This window comes from Macaca thibetana, chromosome 8, assembly GCF_024542745.1.
Source record: "Macaca thibetana thibetana isolate TM-01 chromosome 8, ASM2454274v1, whole genome shotgun sequence".
Taxonomy (NCBI): Eukaryota; Metazoa; Chordata; class Mammalia; order Primates; family Cercopithecidae; genus Macaca; species Macaca thibetana.
The window spans coordinates 133,126,215-133,147,295 of NC_065585.1; the positions used below are offsets into that span (position 1 = coordinate 133,126,215).

The 21,081-nt window shown below is 50.4% G+C and overlaps 1 protein-coding gene across 4 annotated transcripts in view; it reads left to right on the forward strand.

Moving 5' to 3' along the window:
- Positions 1 to 21,081, forward strand: part of MSRA (methionine sulfoxide reductase A) — a 423,943-nt gene that overhangs the window by 349,341 nt on the left and 53,521 nt on the right. For 2 of the 4 annotated variants that reach the window (XM_050801122.1, XM_050801123.1), the window contains exon 6: positions 14,926 to 15,662. The exons of the other annotated variants lie outside the window; for them this stretch is intronic. In XM_050801122.1, coding sequence (XP_050657079.1) covers positions 14,926 to 15,090 — 165 coding nt within the window. In that variant the 3' untranslated portion in view covers positions 15,091 to 15,662. Of the gene's footprint in view, positions 1 to 14,925; positions 15,663 to 21,081 lie in introns of those variants that run through there. 4 annotated transcript variants of the gene reach the window in all.

Below are 21,081 nucleotides of genomic sequence, written 5' to 3' on the forward strand. Positions count from 1 at the left end.
AGCAATCCCACTCCTAGATTTTTACCTAAGAGAAATTAGACCACACAAAAACCCACTCCCAAACGTTTACAGCAGCTTTGTTCATAACAGCCAGAAACTGGAAACAACCCAAGTGGCCTTCAGTTGTGCAATGGAAAGCACGTTGAGAAATACATATGCCCCGGAAGGCTGTGATCTCACCTGTGGCTGCCATGAGGCCCCGTGCAGGTGTTTCACGTGTCCGTGTGAAGAGATCACCGAACAGGCTTTGTGTGAGCAACGTGGCTGTTTATTTCACCTGGGTGCAGGCGGGTTGAATCCGAAAAAGGAGTCAGCAGAGGGTGGTGGATTATCATTAGTTCTGATAGGTTTTGGGATAGGCGGTGGAGTTAAGAGCAATGTTTTGGGGGCAGGGGGTGGATCTCACAAAGTACATTCTCAAGGGTGGGGAGAATTAGAAAGAACTTTGTTAAGGGTGGGGGAGATGACAAAGTACATTGATGAGTCAGGGTGGGGCAAAAACAAATCACCATGGTGGAATGGCATCAGTTAAGGCTATTTTCACGTCTGTGGATCTTCAGTGGCTTCAGGCCATCTGGATGTGTCCGTCCAGGTCACCGGGGATATGATGGCTTAGCTTGGGCTCAGAGGCCTGACAAAGAGACGAAGAGAAGACCGAGTGGAGAACTGTGGGGGCCTTGAAGGTTCCTGTGCTCCAGCACACACAGCCCTCAGCAAAGGTAGGAGTCTGGTGCTTCCAGGCCTGTAAAGAACTCGGTGCCTAATCCTTGGGTGATAATTTGCTAACCAAGCCGCGACCTCAGTGGCCACACCTGAAGGAGAATACAGACTTTACAGAGTTAGTCCAAGAAAGTCACTGAACAACGGAACAGCAGCAGCAGCACCACCACATTGTAGGGCAGGGACATCTGATTTCCAGAGTTGCCACATTATTTAAAATGTCCGGTTTTCAAGAAAAAAGTATGCAACAAAGAAACGTGACGGTATCCGTTACTAGACTTTAAATCCGCTGTTATAAATGTGCAGCAGGAACTAAGGAAACTGAAACAATTAAAGGAAAATGTTAGAGTAATGCCTCAACAAATAAAGAATATCAGTAAGAAAACTGATATTTAAAAAAAAAAAAAAAGAACTAAGTAGAAATTCAAAGATACAATAACTTTTAAAAAATCACCAGAAGCGCTGAGTTGGCAGAAGACAGAATGAAAGTGGAAGACAAGTCAATTGATATTATCCAGTCTGAGGAACAGAATTTAAAATGGGGAAAAAACGGTGATGGTTGCATAACTTTGAACATATTTTAAAAACTACTGAATTGTAAGGTTTGAAAGGATAGATCAGGCACAGTGACTTACACCTGTGATCATAGTGTTTTGGGAGGCTGAGGCAGGAGGATTGTTTGAGCCCAGGAGTTTGAGACAAACCCAGGCAACATAGCAAGACCCCATCTCTACAAAAAATAAAATAAAAAAAACTAGCCAGGTGTGGTGGTGTGCTCCTGTAGTCCCAGCTACTTGCGAGGTTGAGACGAGAGAATCGCTTGAGCCTAGGAGTTTGAGGCTGCAATGAGCCGTGATCGTGCCACTGCACTCCAGCCTGGGTGGCAGAACGAGACCCTGTCTCTGAAAAAAAATAATAAAATAAATCTTATGTGAACTACCTCTCAATATAAAATGATTATCTAAGGGGTGGGGACAGCGGGAAGAACACAGTTTAGAAAGGGCTCTGGAAGACAGCCCCAAGAGAGATGTGTAACTGAACAGGACGCATCCTGCTGACTTAACTTTCTCATTTTACAGCGGAAGAAACTGAGGCCCAGATGAGTGAAACAAACTTCCCAATGCTTCTTATGTAACAGACACAAATGCCTCCAACCATTCTGCAGTCGGTGTGACTGACCGTCTCAGTTTGCCACGACTTTCCTAGTGTTAGCACTGAAAGTTCTGCATCCTGAGAAACCCCCAGCCCCTGCAGCCAAGACACTTGGCCACTCTGTCAACAATTCTGCAGTGAGACCATTCTTTCCAGCGGCTCTGAATTGCTGTAATTCTTCTGTGAATGAGAAAGGATGGTATTCAGAGGAGTCCCATTACCCACTGAATTCAGTGCTCTAAACTTAAGCATCTGGTGCGATGCTTGAAGTTCTTTTCTATTCAACCTTTTGGAATGAAGGCTCTTTCCTTTTAACAAAATCTGCATTTCATCCCCAAGGTGAAACCTGCTGTCCTTGGCTTTCCCTGAAAAATGAAAAGTGGTTTTCTTTGTGTACTAAATGCTAAGCATATAACAAAAACAGAAGTTGTAGTTCATTGATTGCAGATATGAAAAGGCAGATTAGAACCCCTCAGAGATCTATACAAAGACAGGGACGGAGAGAGAGAGAAGATCCGTGTCTCCTGAAACTGAAAGCTATGAAAAGAAAACTCATAGAGGAAAAGTCATTTGACTTATTTTTCAAAACCAGCAGACCTCAAAGGAAAGCCCAAATCAAGAGGAACCAGCAGTCCTTGAATGCATGATGGATGGAAACCATCCTGCAGGTGGAGGGTGCACTGTCTGAGCCAGAGCAAATGGGTGGTGGCACATTTCAACTACAGGACCCTGAGTTTCATGCTCTGGCCCCAGGAGGGTGCAGCTTAGCCCTGCCCAGCCTCGTGTGTCCCCACCATTCAAGACATGCAGTAGAGAAGGAAGGACCCATTCCCCTTGCATCTGGGAAATTATGCTTGGAATTTGTGAGGTGTGGGGAGGTGAAGGATGACAGGGAAGTAACGGGAAAACAAATGATGGCCACCCACTTCCTCTGGGTCCCCGCTTGAGCTCTGTCAGCCTTACAGACCTCGCTGCATGCAAGCAGGTGAGCCTCAGAGGCACCTGCTGTCTTTGCCTGGGTTCAGGTGGTTCCTTCAGTCTCCTGAAGTGGCCCCTTGTACCACTGTGATTGCAGGCCGTAGAAGATCAGAGGGTGTGCAGCTGGGTCTCCAGAGACGAGTATGCAGAAATAGGCCATAGCTTGATGCCTCCAGCAGCCTCTCCATCCACCTCTGCTTCCATCTTTTCCTGTGGTTGAGCCCCAGGGTCCCGTCTGCTGGGTCCCCCTCGCCCTGGCCTAGCCCACCTTTCCAGTTTATCCTTGATTTCACCTGGCTTGCTCTCCCTGCACTCTCCTCTGGACCTGTCAGCACCCTCACATACACCTCATTACCCACCCCCGACCTCCATGCATTTGGTCACGGAGTTTCCTCTGCTTGCAGCAGGCCCTTCACACCCCACTCCTGCCTGCTGTCAAATTCCCAGTTCAGTGCCTACCTCCTCCTGCATTTTCCCAGCAGGATTAACTTTTCCTTCCTCCATGCCCTCAAAGCACTGTTTGCACCTCCATTTCCGCACATCCCCTCTGCCTCCTGTGGTGGAGTTTCACTATCCTGTGCGTCCTCTCTCCTCCAAGGGAATTCTGACCCTCCAGGGGGAGCAGCAGTCCTCATCACTCCCTGGGGTGTGGCTGTAGGCGTGAGGAAACTTCTCCTGCCTGAGCCTGCTTCCCTAGCACCTGGCACGGCACCTGCTCACGCTGGGCACTGCAGACACGTTGTGGTAATTGCCTGTACACTCTTCTGAGAGCCCATCAAGGGCAGGGCTTGTCCTGTTCATCCGTGTGTTCCTCGTGGCTAGCCTGGTCCTTGACACACAGCCAGTGCACCATAACAATTGTTGAGATTCATTCATGAAGTGAAGTTGGAGAGTTTAAAAACTTGTTCACAGAGAAATCTGCTCGCTTCTGCCCAACTATGCTGACTTCCCAGCCCTTCGGTATCACACCCCATGCCTGGGAAGGCCCGGGAAAACCAATGCATGAGATAAAAGGTTCCGTCGGGCAGTGCTGCTCCCAGCGCTGGGTTTGTCAGTGTCCTTATGTGAGGGCCCAGGGTGATGGAACCTTCACTGGCTGGAACATGGCTGGTCACTGTGGCAAAAGGGACAAGTAGGGACGCTTCTGCTAGTGCTTTATAGCTTCTGCCTGGAGACCACCCATGTGACTTTCACTCGCAGCTCACTGGCCAAAGCAAGTCCCATGGGTGACTTGACTCCAAAAGGAGGGTGAGGGAGTTGGAGACTACTCGTGTAGTTGGCCACACTTGCCTGCAAGAGCAGAGCTGCTTACACTCTGACCTCACATGGGATTCAGTAGGTCTGGGGAAGAGCCCAGACTTTGCATTTCTTGCAAACTGCAGGCTGTCTGAGGAGCAAGGGCAGAGCTGTGGAGCCAACAAGCTGAAACAAACATTCCTTCCTCTCCTTCTCCATCCTCCCCCTCGTCTGCAGAGACACAGCTCAGCTTGTAGCTCTGTCGTTCTACATTGCAAAACAAGAGAAATATCCTTGGCAATCTGAAGACACTGATTTACCTCGAGGGTGCAGAGGACACAGAGGAATAGATAATGAAAGCCATTAGCTGTGTGCAAACCTGCAGAGTATGGGAAAGGAGGGGGCACGGGAGCACTGCAGCTGTGTTAAGAAGCCCCATCGGTCCAGCTAGAGGCCGTGCATTTGCATAAGCAGGTCTCTTAATGGACCAAGTTAGATCTAATTGTGTCACCTCTTTCTCTCCTTTCCCTCCCAATGAGTTCACAAAGCTGGGAGGGTCAGTGAGCTCTGATGGGGCTTCAGTAAAGGCTTCAGCCCCTTTGAATGTGCTCCTTGTCATTGTCACACTGTGGTGGCCTGGGTTTGTTCTCCTTGCATGTGCTAGCAGTGGTTGATGACTCACGGGGACAATTCCATTGTCTCAGAGCCTGGAGCTCCTGTTGCTCTGGGGTCCTCTTTGGTGTTGAAGAGAAGCACTCATCCCCTTCTCAGAAGACACATACACACGCACACACCATACAGGCTTAGTAAGCCCAGCCAGTCAGTGCCCAGTCAGCTGACCCCTTCCTTGTGGCTGAACCGCAGGGAGTGGGGGTGCTTCTGCTCTGCACCACTGCGCCAGAGATGCAGGAGCCTCTGCCCAGCTCAGAATAGATGATGTTTTCTTATTAGTGGTTTTATTTAAAAGCCATGCCAGTCATTTCACATTTTTTTCCAGAAGTTTTGATTGACAGCTGTCTGGTCAACCTATGCTCCCTATGGAATAAAATAGCTGACTGGGGCATTATCTGGGCTTATTAAACCGGCATGGGTGTGTGTGTGTACACGCACGTGTGCACACGCAGGACAGAAGCATAGCATGGAATTTCATGGAGTGGATGTAGAAGGAATTGAAGTGGTCTCGGTGCAGAAGGTGAGGGTAGGAACCAAGTGAAGTGCCTGGTACAGGCATCCTGCTGCCACTAGAGGGCGGAGTGAGTCTAGAATCCACATGCCGGCGTCCTGCCTGCGAGTTTTCCCCTAAAGCAGCTCAGCTGGCTCCCAGACAGCAGCTTCAGGTTGACCTCTTAGAAGTCCGACCCTAATCTCCGATGGACTCAGAGTCATAAATTAGATTTCTGTTGTAGGAAACTAATTTCATACCACCACAATACTTTAAAAAGTGATCACAAAATGAAATACACATATGCATTTTACAAATAATTACATGAAAACCTAACACTTAAAGCTAAATTCCTTTGGTGGGTGTAGGGGATGTTGATTGCTTGGATCAGACATAATGAGGCTTGCAGTCGGATGAGGTATGAACTGCAGATACCGTCTTTCTTTCCTGTGACTTTCCCTTTAGCAAGCACAGCCATTCCTCCTTGCCACGAGGGCCTTCAAACTGTGATGGAAATGAGGGTCATCTGTCTTGGAAATATGCACCACTGAGTGGATCTGCCTGCCCATTTCCGGAGCCCTGTGCATGGCAACTGCTGGGGGATGGGCATTTGCAGTGGTGACTTTGGGTTGGCGGCTCAGTCCACAGGATCTAATCATGGTTGGATGGACTCCAGAGGGCCATAGAATCGTTTGAAATTGTAAGCAAATATTTGATTGTTAGTTTATTTGGGTAGAGTGTCCAAAGCGTTCACTGGAGTCTCAAGGGAATCCATAGTTCCTAAGAGACACTGTTCACATTCAGGTTCCTTTCTAGTGATACTTTTTCTAAAAAGTGTCTGTAGGTCAGTTCTTCTAAGTCCTTCTAAGGACTTCTAGAGATAGTAGTGATAGTTGTACGACAATGTGAATGTACTTAGCTGTACACTTACAAATGGCTAAGATAGTACATTTTATGTTGTGTATTTTACCACGAAAAAAAAAAAAAGAACACCAAAAAGGAGAATCACTTGAGCCTGAGAGGTCGAAGCTGCCGTGAGCCATGATCACACGACTGCACTCTAGCCTGGATGACAGAGGGAGACCCTGTCTCCAAAACCAAAACAAAAACAAGGTGTCCCTAGGTCAGTCCTCCTAAGGCGGGGGGTGAATGTATACACACGGCATCCTCGTGTGCACAAACACAGGGTGCACATGCAGGCCCCTCCCTCCCACGCATGTGCCCACAGTTGCACAGGCATCAGCATCTCTAGAGCCAGCCTCCTCCAGTCCCTCCTGGCTCCGCTCTGTAGAACTCCTATACAAGGTCCTTGTGGATTTGTATCATCCCTTTGCACCTCTCACGTGTCTCAGGACAGAATACTCAGCATCCTGGGGGCTTCCTTACTCCACAGCCCCAAATTCCGGGGACAGCATGGATGTGGGAGGGGGCATGGAATCCAGACCTGGATTCTTGTCCCAGACCCACTCCTCACCCTTGTGGATTTGAGCAAGGCCTGTGAATTTGAATAAGGTCCCTAACTGCTTTGGATTTCCTTTTGTAAAGTGAATTCAAGTAAGGCCTGTGAATTTGAGTAAGGTCGCTAACTGCCTTGGGTTTCCTAGTGGGTAAAGTAGAATAACGGCCCACCCTGCAGGATGACTCGCCTGATGACATGAGACAGGGAAAGGGAGGCACCCTGCAATCCGCCTCCGCCCCATTGGAGGGGCCCTGCAAACTCCTCCTGACATCCATTAGAAAATTGACACTGAACCGGATGCTTAAAACGCAAATGCTGCTTTCCTGGCACTCTGAGTGTGTCTCCTGTCATCTCTTGGAATCGGGAAGTTACTTGGGAAGTTGGTGGCACTTGGTATTTAGAGGGTATATCTCCCTTTAGGTGGAGGGCAGGCAGGCAAGTCCAGCGCTCTTGCCATCAGGTGGCCTGGGACAAGCTCTCTGTTAGCTTTCTGTCTTGATAATGGCGTCACGGCCACTGGGATCAGCTGGGTGGGGCAAGAGAAAGAATGGCCAAGCCACACACTTGGGGCAAGTCCTTCTGCTGTCGCGTTCCTTTTGCAGTTCTCTAGAGGAGTGCAGGGTCAGCGCCGGAGGCTGCTGATACAACAGGCTGGAGCATAATGAGGTGTCTGTTGTGGGGTGTGCTTGTCATGTTCCAAGATGTGTATTATTTGACAACTAAAGAAACAATGAAAAGCAACAAAATATGGCATGTACATATAGTGGAATAGTATGCAGCCTTGGAAAAGAAAGGGCATTCTGACGCATGCCACCTCCTGGAGGAAGCTCGAAGACATTAAGTGAAATACGCCAGTCACAAAAAGACATACTGTGGGATTCCATATATATGAGGGAGCTAGAGGAGTCAAATTCAGAGAGACAGAAAGCAGAATGGGGGCTGCCCAGGGCTGGGGAGTAGGGGAACAGGGAGGTTTTATGCAGAGTTTCAGTTCAGAAAGATGAAAAAGTTCTAGTGATAGTTGTACAACAATGTGAATATACTTAACACAACTGTACACTTAAAAATGGCTAAGGTAGTACATTTTATGTGTATATTACCACAACTTAAAAAAAAAATTGCTTGAGCCTGAGAGGTCGAAGCTACACTGAGCCATGATCATGCCACTGCACTCCAGCCTGGGTGACAGAGTGAGACCCCGTCTCCAAAAACAAAACCAGAAAACCACCACCAAAAACCAAAGAGATGGCCTGTGAAATAAACATCACATGTTTTGAGTCCCAGGGATGTGAACTAGATAGGGAGAGTCTGACTCACATACGGGCTGATCCACGTCTAGAGCTCCTTTGGATATTTTATAAACTGTCAGGCTCCTGGGGCGGGGCGGCATTCTTGTCTAGCCACTTGTGGGAGGAGTCAAGAGCCAGGGTTCAGGGCTGGCCTCGGCTGCTGACCGGTGGCCGTGGACATGCCTCCCCTCTCCCCGGGCTTCCCTGTTCTCAGCTGAGAAACAGGAATAAGAACCCTACGTTTGAGTCAATGGAAGGCTCATGTGAATAAAGAGTGGAAGCCCTTCGGAAACACTGTGGTTCTGGACAAACACAGGGTCTTGGTCTCCACTCTGGGCTCTGGGTCTCAATGCCTTTCTAACCTTGCCCACTGGTGCCCACTGCCTCCTGTGCTGCCAGGAGCCATCCTGCATTTCCCAGGGTGGTATGAGAGCGTGTCACCTCCATGCAATAGGCTGAGACACTCGGGCGCTTGGAGAATCTCGGCGATCCTAATCATAAGCTTATTAGCAGGCTGCAGTCAGCGGAGTGATCACATGTTCATTACATTTGTTACAAGAAAGGCTGTTTACCGGCCGCCCTAGAAGGACGGATGGGACCTGCTGTGCCCGGCTGGCCGGCCTTCTGGAGGGAGTGACCGGCTGCTTCTTGTGCATCTGTGGTGTTCCTATGAGTCACTGGAGCTGGAGACTGAGCTGAGGTGGATGAGGCCAAGGGGATGGGGGGCTCCATCACAACTTATGAACGCCCACCCACCTTCCTGCCCCAGAGATCTGCTCAGCTGTAGAAGTGGGGACTCTGGGGGGGAATGTGGATAGGGGCTACTTAAGGAAGGCAGGATGGGCAGGCTAGCTTTCACCCCTGGGTGGGGATTTTTGGGAAATGGAGCCAGCACTCTGCAGTTGTTCAAACATACCAGGCAGGCTGAGTGTAGTTGCTCACACCTGTAATCCCAGCACTTTGGGAGGCCAAGATGAGAGGATCGCTTGAGGCCAGGAATTTGAGAGCAGCCTGGACAACATACAGTGAGACACTGTCTCTACCAAAAAAAAAAATTAAAATGAGCCAGGCATGGTGGTATACACACCTGTAGTCCCAGCTTTTCTGGAGGGGCTGAGGTAGAAGGATTACTTGAGCCCAGAAGGTAGGACCTGCCATCAACCATAATTGTGCCAGTGTACTCCAGCCTGGGTGACAGAGCAAGACCCTGTCTCAACAACAGAAAAGCCAGGCAGAGCATGGCGCACTTTCTGTGCCCTCTCTGGGTTCCTCGTCCCAGCACAGTGAACTGGGTAAGGGCCCATTGCACAGGCAGAAAGCTGAGTCCAAGGAGAAAATGACGACAGAAGGCAGGCACAGGAGGCTTCCTGGGGCCATTGAGGAAGAGTCTGTGAGAAAAGCACAAATGACCAATTCTGTTAGGTGACCTGGAAATTCCCTGGGCCAGGTGTCGCCCCACATGTGTTACTGTATGCAATCCTGCTGACTTCCTCCTAAAAGGTCAGCAAGACAGAAAAAAAAAAAAAAAAAAAAAAAAAAGCCACAAGCAAAAGTCAAGATACTTGGAGTCAGTAAGAGAAACACTGCGGGGAGCTCGGCTCAGGTCATTCCTCCCCTGAAGTGGAACATAGAGAGAAGGGGCATGTGGGACTGGCTCTTGGTGCAGCCCTGGGGGTACCTGGCCCCACAGGCTGGAGTAGGGAGTTGGGCTGGGGCTACCCTGGGCAGAGGCAGGCGCTGGGGTTGAGCAGCAAGAGCACCTCTTTCTAGGCTTTTGAGCCAATCTAGGCAGTTATTTCAACCAGGCAAGTCTGTCATGACCTGAACTCATTCTCCATCCCCAAAAGTGGCTCCATAGGGCCTGGAGGATGCGCACAGTCCTGTGAGGGCACCTGGGTCTTGAGGCCGGAGCACCACTGCCCTGCCTCCCTCCATCCAGCACAGTCCTTCTGGTGACACCCCACTGTCACGGGTACAGCCTCCTTACTGGGAGGCGCCTGAAGATTCGGCAGGTGATGTGAACAGTTGTGTCTGCAGTCACGAATGGTCCACCTATGGATGGCGGGAGAGGGGAGAGGCTATCAGGCTGCGTATTACGTGGGTCCCTACCCTCTTCCTCCTCTCCAGCTCTCCTTTCTGCTCCTGAGGGCCGATGAGAGGGAGTAAAACCAAGATCAAGATCTAAGGCCTTCCATCTGCTGCAGTTCGTTAAGGAAAAGTAGATGACCACAAGCACTGGTGTGTCAGCCATGATCAGTAACACGCTACCTAGGAACCCCTGTCCCGTCACTGACTGGGACACCTGGTGTGTGGCGATACTGCAGGAAGAGGGCTCGGGAGACTGGCGTGCACCCACGCTGACACCTGCATAGCTTGGCCTCAGTGCCAGGTTGACCAGTGAACTTGCAGGGGGCCCAGAGGGACCATCTGTAACCCAGAGATGACAGCCTTCATCCCCCACCTCCCCCTTGCTCCTGCACCACCCCAGTCTCCCGGCAGAAGAGCAAATGGACTTTTTCAGGAGCCGCAGATGACAGGGTGGCATCCTTCTGTGCTCCTCCCTGCAAGGACACAGCGCCACAGTGCCACCATCTAAAGACTGAACCCACCCATGGAACTGGCCAGGGCTCTGGGACATGGAAAGTGGCTGCTTGAGCTCCGTAGTCCCCTTCTCCTGCCCCCTGTTCCTTCCCAGGCCCCAGAGGAGGTGCTTGGGCTTGAGGTAGCAACAGGGACCCAGGTGGAATCCAGAAGTTGAGAGAATCTCTGAGAGATCCCTAGAATCCATAGTTCATTTTCTCATTCATTCATTCATTCATTCATTCATTCATTGCATACGGTGCATGAAGCCCGGAGATCAGGGAGAGACACAGACAGTCCTGGGGAGTGGAAGGGTTGTTGTAATGCAGCGTCATCAGCGCTGTCGGGCATTGCGATGCCAGGAGAACATAGCATGTGGAGCAGCTACTGCCTTCAGGAATCGGGCAGGTTTCACAGAGGTGGGGACATTTGGTCTGGGTCCTGAGAGATGGGTAGGAGTTCCTGCGATGGGAAAGAGGAAAGGACATTCCATGGAGATCGTGTGCAAGGGAATGGAACATTCAGGAAATAGGTAAATATCAACAACACCAAAAAAAAATAGTGCCCAGAGAGGAAGGGAAAGGCTGAAAAAGTAGAATATGATGAGGGAGACGATGCTGAGGGGTGAATCAGGGAGAAGGGCCTGGGGTGGAGCGGGAATGGGGATAAGGCCTAGGGTGGAGTGGGAGGGGGAGAAGGATTTCGGATGGAATGGGATGGGGGAGAAGGGCCTGGGATGGAGAGGGACAGGAAGAAGGGCCGGGGTGGAGTGGGATCAGGGAGAAGGGCCTGCGGCGGAGCCGAACTGGACAGGGAGAAGGGCCGGGCGTGGAGTCGGATGGGGAGAAGGGCCCGGGGTGGGTTGGATCGGAGAGAAGGGCCTGGGGTGTTCTGACTCGGGGCCAGGGAGAGGCCCCCTCCTGGGTTTGGGGAGGTGCTGGGGCAGGCCCAGATCTCCCAGGCTCCCTGGTGAACAGTCAGGGCAGTGCACTCTTTGAAGGTCACCAAGCCTGCAGGGCCCTGGAGGGAGAGGTCGTGACTAACTTAATGCTGTCACTTGTGCCGCACACAGCGGGGCCCACCCAGGGGGAGGGCGAAAGAGCAGGGCGGCTGCGAAGCCCACTGAAGTCGAGGTGAATCAGAACAGTGGCGGAGGGAGACCCCACGGAATGCATGGAGTTGTCCGAGGGGAGTGACTTGCAAGTGAGGCAGCGGACGAAGGAGGACCAGGAAGACACTAGATGTGACCTGTCGTGGTCCCTTTCCCCTTCCTTCGCACCCAGTCTCTTTTTCGCCCTTTCCCCCAGTTTTGGCAGCCGGTGGGGGGTTGCGGGGGAGCACTGGGAAGGACAACCGAAGCCTACAGGTTGACACCACGCTCATTGCAGGCCGGTGGCCGCCACCTCTGTCCGCCACCCGACAGGACCCGTCCACGAGGTCCCAGCCAGAGGACGGTGCGGAGGCGTTGGCCGCCCAATGGGCTGCGGTTTCCCTGCTCGCCTTGGAGGTTTTTCTTAGTGAAGTGTCTGCCATCTTGTGGCTAAGGCTGGTACTGCCGGGGCCCACCAGCAAACCTCCCTTCCAGGCTCCCCAAGGGGGTCCCTGGGCCTGTAGGTGGCTGCGAGGGGAGGAGGAGGGGAGCTGGGCAGTGGTGCCAGCCTCCCTGTATGAACCCACTTCCTCCCACGCTGTGCTCAGAGAATCTTCTGAAGACAGCAGCCGTGCCTGGGAGGCCGTCCTTGTGCCTAGGAGGACAGGGAAGAGGGTGGATCTTAGACACAGGCAGGCTGGGAGGTCTGCACAGGGGTGGCTGTAGAACACGGACCGCTCGCGTACACAGGCACAGCTCAGGGCTGGGAGCGAGGCCCCCTCAGCAGGCGGTGTCTGCCGTGGAGTGGGTGGGCCCTCTGAGGACCCTCACACCTGTGGGCAAGAGCGCACCCGGGCACTGGGCCGAGTAAGTCTGTGAATCCCGCTCGCGTTGTGAATCCGGAGCCCTTGGGATCCGATTTTTTATTTGCTATTTGGATACAGCTGCGAGAGATGAGAGATTATTTTACATCTCTCAGTTCTCCGAACTTGCCTTGGACCAGGAACGTCAGGCCCTCACCGCGCCTTTTTCTTGTCTCCAAGCTCTCTGGTGCTGTCTGGAGCAGATGGCACCCCCCACAGACGTCGTCCTTACTGTCGTCACCAGAATATTCCATTTCCACAGCCACCTGGCATCCCAAAGCCTTCCTTCAGTGGGCAGCTTCTTCACAGGCAAATGCTAGCGATCGCTCAAGTCCCACCGCAGGCACATACTCCATTTCCAAGGAGGTCATTGCTAACTCTAAATCTACCCGTTAGTTAGCCAACCCCACATGCTCATTCTTAGAGAGGTTCTGTTCGCTGAAAACAGTCTGCAGCCAAATGCAGTGTGAGCTGGGGCCCAGTCATGGAAACAGAAAGCTTCCATTCCATCAAGCTGGATGGGTTCTACAAAAGGAATTCGATGTTACAGAATCGTTAGCAGGGCTGTTAGCGTGAAGGTCAGGGAAAAGCACCCCAAGATTTCAGGATACCAAGATGTTACTGAAATTGCCAGAAGTCATTGCTGATGGCATTCCACGGACTCTCCGGAGAGGGCCGGGAGGAGCTGGCAGAGTCTCGATTCTGCTTCCTGCAGAGTCCTGCGCTCATCCTCACAGCTGCGCCCTGCAAAGAATAGCTTCTCCTTTTACGTAGCCTGCCAAATTTCGTGTGAGTTTCTCTCATTGGTGGAATCTGAAGCAGGGCCTTGCTGGCAGCAGAATCTGGGGAATGCAGTCTGCGAGCTTTCCGCCTGTGTGTACCAGGGTGAGCTGAGAATGTCAGGGACCAAGGCACAGTGTCTGACACACACTTTTAAATACGGGTGATAATAATAGGACTTCCTTCCCGTGGCTGTGGTGAGGCTAAAATTAACATGTGTGAAGTCTTTGCACAGATCGTGGCATATGGTAGACCCTCAATAATTGCTAGTTTACAAAAAATTGTCAAAACTATATTAGAATGGCTCCTTATTCTCATTCCTGACCCCTGCAAGAAAACTGACTGCCTCTGAGCTAGCTGGTCCAACCCACCCGCCTCGATGGGGACCCTGCCCCTTATCGTTCTGGAGCTGCTGGGCCTCGAGATCCTGGATCGGCCTTATGCTGGCTCAGACGGTGAAGCAGAGATACAGGAAATAAGTGACCTTTCTCAAGAAAAACCCGAAGCAGTGAATCCTGCTGAATATTAATATTGGATGCACTGTGCTTGGCAGACTTGAAGACTTCATCTCACATGGACCAGCGGACAGTCAGAGTGTGGTTGGTCCCCTCGTAAAAACACAGGTCCTGGCTCTGCTTTGCAGCTCTGTACCAGATGGAGGCAGTGAGAGCGGGTTGAGCCTCGGTGGCCCTGTGCTCACATGCTCCGAGCAGCCTGCAACAGGAAAGAATTAGGGCACAACTGAAAACCAAAGGGGAAAAGAAGCAGGCTGAAATCCACGGGGAGCAATGTCTATTTCTTAGTCTGTCTCCTGCCCCAAATAGCCCCTCTCTCCTCTCCCAGCTTGTGTTGATGTGTGTCTATCCCTGGCAGCAGATGTCACTGGGACGTAAACTAGGACGCAGAGGGCGGTGATGAGCCACAGGCCACGTCCTGCCCTGCCCTGACTCCCCAGGATCCCTGGCCTGGAGTTCAGAGCACAGACCCCAAGTGACGCCCTGCTCACCAGGACGTGCCAACAAGGTCCTGCTCCCCAGAGCCACAGCGAGGGGGGGGACCCTCTGTCTAGCCTGGGAGTGAGCTGGGGTCCTGTTCCTGAGCTGGTGGGCAGATGGGATAGCGCCAGGTAGAGTTGCAGCCATTCCTTCCGTCCCTGCTCCATCCCTACCCTGTCCACCCGTTTCATTCTCTCCCACTGCAGCCCTGCTGAGCCCTCTCGGGGACATCCATTTGTCCTCGGGGACAGGCAGGGAGCCATGCTTACCTGCTGTTTCCCCTGGGAGAGCTTTGGGGCAAGTTTCAAACAGGCCCACAGCATCCAAACCAGGGCCCCCAACTTGCACCTGGGACAGCAGGGGTGTGGGGGTACAGTGTAAATTACAGATTTAAAAATCTGATATAAGCCTGATTTCAGTTTCCAGTCAACTGAGGCACAGCAAAGTAAGTCCCTGCCCAGCATCACTCCACTTGGAATACACAGAGCCCAGCCCAAAGGGACGCACTTCTCGTCCCGAACCATGCGTCCGCTCCCTGCAGCCCTGGCCCCTCAGTGCCACCCCTCGCAGGGGCTGTCTCTCTAGCATGGGAGCTGATGGTGCCTTTCCGTGTCCCCACAGGTTCTTTCAGAGCACGGCTTTGGCCCCATCACTACCGACATCCGGGAAGGACAGATTTTCTACTACGCGGAAGACTACCACCAGCAGTACCTGAGCAAGAACCCCAACGGCTACTGCGGCCTTGGGGGCACCGGCGTGTCCTGCCCAATGGGTATTAAAAAATAATTTCTCCCCACATAGTGGGCCTTTGCGGTTCCAGTAAAAATGCTTTCAACACATTGGGCAGTGTTTGTGTGATTCACAATCATGGCATTTGAAGTGCACAAAGTACAAAGGAATTTATAGAGATCTGGTTTTCTGAAGTATAATCTACAGGAGACACGATGGCAAGTTGATAAAATGTGATTTATCTCCTAATAAGTTACGGTAGGAGCAGAGCTGTGCAGTTTCCTGCGTCATCTGGGGTCTGAGTGAAGATATCGGGGATGCTGTGTTCACCCTTCTTGGTAGAAGCTAAGGCATGAGCTGGGAGGTTGCTGGACAGGGCGGGGGACCCCAGAAGTCCTTTATCTGTGCTCTCTGCCCACCAGTGCCTTACAAGTTGCAAACGTGTATAGCCTCAATGACTCATTCACTGAAATCCTTCGCTTTACCAAATCTAGACATGCATAGGGGCTTTCTCTTCCTTTTCAGCCCTCTCTGTGCAGAGAAAAGATGTGAGTCTGCTTGATGAATTCTAATGCTTTGCTTAGAGCTATGAGAAATGTTTGGTTTAATAAAAACCTACAGTCCAATAATGCAAACTGCCTGACGTCTCCTCTGTGTTTGACTTGCTTAGGTAGGATATTTTTAAGTGCTGTAAGATGAACTTAACGGCTCTAAACAGCTTGGGAGGGAAAAAGCCTCAGAGCCATTTACCCGCAAATGGGAACAATTTGGATTGAAATTTTTGGTAAACATGCACACCTCTAGCTCCTTGCAACCTGAGTAATTATAGTTGTTCTCCAGGTGCCTGTCACATCCCTCACATCATAGACTATTCTAGTTAGAGCAGACCCCTTCAATCCCTGCCCTTAAGAGCCTTTATATTCCAGACAAGGAGATGGGGGCATAAGCAATACACATGTAAACAAATGACGAAATAAGATGATGTCAGGTTCTGATGAGGGATGTGAAGATGATGAATAGGGTAAGACAGTAAGTTGCTTCTGGGGACTGTGAGATTGTGTTCAGGGCTGTTTTAGCGAGGTTGGTCAGGGAGGCCTCCGTGAGGTGGGTGAGACTTGATGTATTAGTCCATTCTCACATTGCTATGAAGAAATGCCCGAGACTGGGTAATTAATAGAGAGGTGTGATTGGCTCACAGTTCCACAGGCTGTACAGGAAGCATGATTCTGGCATCTGCTCGGTTTCTGGGGAGGCCTCAGGAAACTTACAGTCATGATGGAAGCAGGAGGGGGAACAAGTGGGGGTACCACTTACTTTTAAATGACCAGATCTCAGGAGAACTCCCTCAGGAGAACAGCACTGAGGGATGGTGCTAAACCCTGAGAAGCTGCCCCCATGGTCAGGTCCCCTCCCATCAGGCGCCACCTCCAATACCAGGGATTACAATTCAACAGGAGATCTGGGTGGGAACACGGATCCAAACCATATCACTTGAGAACCAAATGAACTAAATCAGCAGTCCCCAGCCTTTTTGGCACCAAGGGCCAGTCTCATGAAAGACGATTTTTCCTCAAGTAGGTGGTGGGAGGAAGGGGGATGGTTTTGGAATGATTCCAGCACATTACACTTATTGTGCACTTTATTTCTATTATTATTACATTGTAATATATAAAGAAATAATTATACAACTCACCATCACGTAGAATCAGTGGGAGCCTGAGCTTGTTTTCCTGCAACTAGATAGTCCCATCTGGGGGTGATGGGAGACAGTGACAGATCATCAGGCATTAGATTCTCATAAGGAGCGTCAACCTAGATCCCTCGCATGTGCAGTTCACAATAGGGTTCACGCTCCTATGAGAATCTAACGCCACCGCTGATCTGACAGCAGGCGGAGCTCAGGCGGTAATGTGAGCAATAGGGAGTGGCTGAAAAGACAGATGAAGCTTTGCTTGCTTGCCTGCCACTCACCTCCTGCTGTGAGGCCTGATTCCTAACAGGCATGGACCAGTCAGTACCAGTCCGTGGCCCAGTGGTTGGGGACTCCTGAACTAAATAATTCAAGATCTAAAGGAGGCAGCATGTTGGGAATACACTAGTGGAAGTGGAAGCTGTTCCATCAGTAGAGAGAATTCTCACTGAGGCAGGTGGAACCAGGTCACGGAGAGCCTTCGATAGGATGAGATAATGGGCTTTTTAGTTTATTCTATTTAATTGGACCCCATTGGAGCTTTTTACACACTTCCTCCCTCATTTATTTTTAACCAGAGCAACTGGATGGCTGGGGGTGTGATTTGCTTGTAAGAAGGTGGATGTGAGGTGGAGGTAATGGGATGAATCGTGCAGTTTTGGCCACACAAGTTTGAGATGCTCCTCGGATGTCCCAGTGGGGATATGGAGCAGGGGAATTGGTTGCATGGGTCTAGATCTTGGAAAGGATGAGAGGAGGAGAGATTTCAGAATCCCCAGCATATACATGGCGTTTGAGGCCATGGGACCAGCTGAGATCATTTAGGGAGAGACTGGAGAGAGAGAAAGGGTTTGAACATTGAGTGCCGGGGTGTTCTGACATGCAGAGGTCTGGGAAAGAAGGAGCAAAGGAATTGGAGAAGTGACCCCTGAAGTAGGCACAGGCAGCGAGTGTGTCCTATAAGCAAGTTGTTTCTAGAGTCTGGGGAAAAGCTTAGGCCAACTTCCGTGTTTAAAGCAGAGCAAAGTAAAAACTGACGGGGCATCCAGCCCTTTGAGGAGGGATCTTGCAGTGTTTCAAGTGGCACATACCTTGAATCTTGCCCTAAGCCTTCCCCAGAAGGAACCGGGATCTTTTCCCAAGGCGACTCTGCACTGGTGAAATGGAAATAGCCCAGGCCTTGTAGGAGTTATTACCCACTGCTCCTAAGCATGAAAGACCAAGGTCCACTGCAGAGTGGGGCTTATGAAGACCAGGTGACAGATGGGGTCTTGCTCTGAGTCTGTCTCTCAGTGGGTTCAGTGGGTCTGAACAAGCCTGAAGTTATTTCCCCACTCCCAGAATGCATAGTGTGTATTAGCCATGATTCCAGCTTCTGCAGCTTGATCCTTCAACATCCATTCACACCACGCGCATATGCCCCTGACCTCCTGCCTGCCTCCTCACCCCTGCTTCTCACTAGGAGGAGTCTTTCTCTTAGGGGTGCAGGTTTGGTTTGGTTTGGTTTGGTTTGAAGATAGAGTTTTGCTCTTGTTGCCCAGGCTGGAGTGCAGTGGTGCAATTTCGGCTCACTGCAACCTCCACCTCCCGGGTTCAAGCAATTCTCCTGCCTCAGCCTCCCGAGTAGCTGGGATTACAGGCATGCGTCACCATGCCCAGCTAATTTTGTATTTTTAGTAGAGACAGGGTTTCTCCATGTTGGTCAGGCTGGTCTCGAACTCCCAATCGCAGATGATTCACCCACCTTGGCGTCCCAAAGTTCTGGGATTACAGGTGTGAGCCACTGCACCCGGCAGGGGTGCAGTTTTTTAAATACAAACCGATTGATCCAGAGTTCACAGCCCAACCACCTCCTCTGTCTGACTTTCACATTCCAGGCCACTCTTGGCTTTCCCAATCACCCCAGGCCAAGTGCTTGACAACTAGGGACAGCCCCTGTGCCTGCGAGCTGCTGAAATTATTCACACACGCCTGTCCTGAGCCTGTTCATTCTGCCATTCCTTCCCATGGAAACCACGGTAGAGGCTCTGTCTAGGGTTTCCACCCACCCTGCTCCAGTTCTTCCCCTTCTCTCGAGACCTTTGAGTAGTAAAACTCTTCTTTTACCAGCAGCCATCTCTAGATCTGTTGGCTTTATTAGACCTAAATAACAATAAAACCTATGAAAACATCGTGAGATAGATATACCTAATAACTGACGAAATCCCCATTTTAGCTCGCTGATCCATGGAATAAAGTCTCTTGTACTCCCCCACTCCCAATATAGTGAATAAAACAATGCCTTTTGTTTGGGAGAATTTTAAATTTTGGTGGCACCAGTGGCAAACCCAAATGATACAGGGTTGGGGATTGCTGCCTAACCCTATGTCGTCACCCTGTTTGGCAGTTGAAATACTGTTTTCTGTCTCGCAGTATTGTGTCATGCTTAGGTTTCATTCACATGTTCTCAATGTCTTCTTGAAAGTCATTATGCAAAATATTGAGCTGGGCCTGGGCACGGTGGCTCTCGCCTATAATCCTAGCACTTTGGGAGGCCGAGGCGGGCGGATCACCCGAGGTCGGGAGTTTCAGACCAGCCTGGACAACATGGTGAAACCCTATCTCTACTAAAAATACAAAAAATTAGCTGGACTTGGTGGCGTGTGTCTGTAATCCCAGCTACTCGGGAGGCTGAGGCAGGAGAATCACTTGAACCCGGGAGGCGGAGGTAGCAGTGAGCCAAGATTGAACCACTGCAGTCCAGCCTCGGCAACAAGAATGAGACTCCGTCTCAAGAAAAATAAATAAAAATTGAACCGGACAGTTCACTTAGGGACATGTTGCTTGTTTAACGTCTTAGAGCTTCTGTTATGATGGCCATGACGTGTCATTCTACTGCCCACGGTGACCCTCCCACCCCCAACTTCTAGCAGAGAATACTGGTAGATAGTCATGCTCTTTCCTGCCAAGCCCAGGCACACTTTCAGAATTCCTGTACACCAAGGACCTTGGGCGGGCACTGCTAACCGATCAGACTTGGTTTTCAGGTGAAACCAGAATTGCTGACTAAAGCTTTGCATGTAATGTCTCAGCCAGGGGTAAGTTCACCAAAGAGATGTCATCTAAAGAACAGCGTATCATGATGTTAGCCACAGCATGGTAATCAGAGAGAGCCTGGGACAAATGCTTTGCTGAGTTCCAGAAATTCCACAGAGGCTGGTGGAGGGATCAGCTGGAGTTAAGTCAGGCAGACCTGAGGGAAAATGCTAGCTCTGCCTCTTATAGATTGAGTGATGCTGCAGAAGTCACATGATCATTCTGAGACTGTTTCTTTGTGCGAAAATAGCGATAATCACACCCATGTTGTAGGGCTTGGGGAAGATTAAATACTATACATATATGTGTGTGTGTGTGTGTGTGTGTGTGTGTATATATATATATACACTTTGTACAGAGCCTGAGATACAGTAACTGTTCTCTACACGGTAGATATTATTATTGTCTTCTTATAAAGGAGAAAAGGGGATTATTTGCTGAGACCTTTAAAAAAATCTCATTCGCTTTTGTGAGTCCACCCTGTCCCCAGAATGATGAGTGACATTTTCCAGACATTATTAGTTTGTCTGAATAGTTTATGAAATTTCCAGGGAACAATATTTTTTAACCATATGTTGACTCTGAGATGTCCTTTTTGCCCCCCAAATTTTAAATATTTCCATCAGAGAACAGGCTACACGTTCTTTGAACATGCTCTGAGTTCCAACTGGGACATTGGGACACTGGGATGCCAAGAACGTGTCTGCCTGATGTCGGCAGTGAGCCCGAGGCAAATGTCTCTGAACTCCCACTGGTCACTTAGTCTGTGCATCTTCACAGAAGATGACATCTCCGTGGGCCCCTCTCCTCCCTTGCTGTACAGTGGCTTTTCTGTGACCAAGTGGCCCCCTTGGAGGTGGAAGCAAAAGGAAAAGCTCTGGACAGAGGTTCCCCAGCTCCTTGATAATCTGTAAAAATCTCTGGCGCTTCAGAGGAGTTCATTGCTGACATTAAGAGCTGCTTCTCATCGCTCTTTTATTCATTCAGCCATTAGTTAGTTAATTCTCTCAACATGAATCTATGCAGTTCCGGCTGTGTGCCAGGGTCTGTGCTAGATGCAGGGGGCATCATGTCAGCCAAACATGGTTGCCGGCCTCAATAAAACTGTTCTAGTGGGGAAATCAGATATTAAACGAGCAGTGTCACAACTCCATAATTACAAACAGTGGATGTGCTCTTGGGGAAAATCATAGTGTGCTGTGAAAGAGTAAAAATGAGGGGATCCAATCAAAGCTGAGGGAGCTGCATTTGGGCTGAATTCTGAAATTCCATGAGAAGTAACA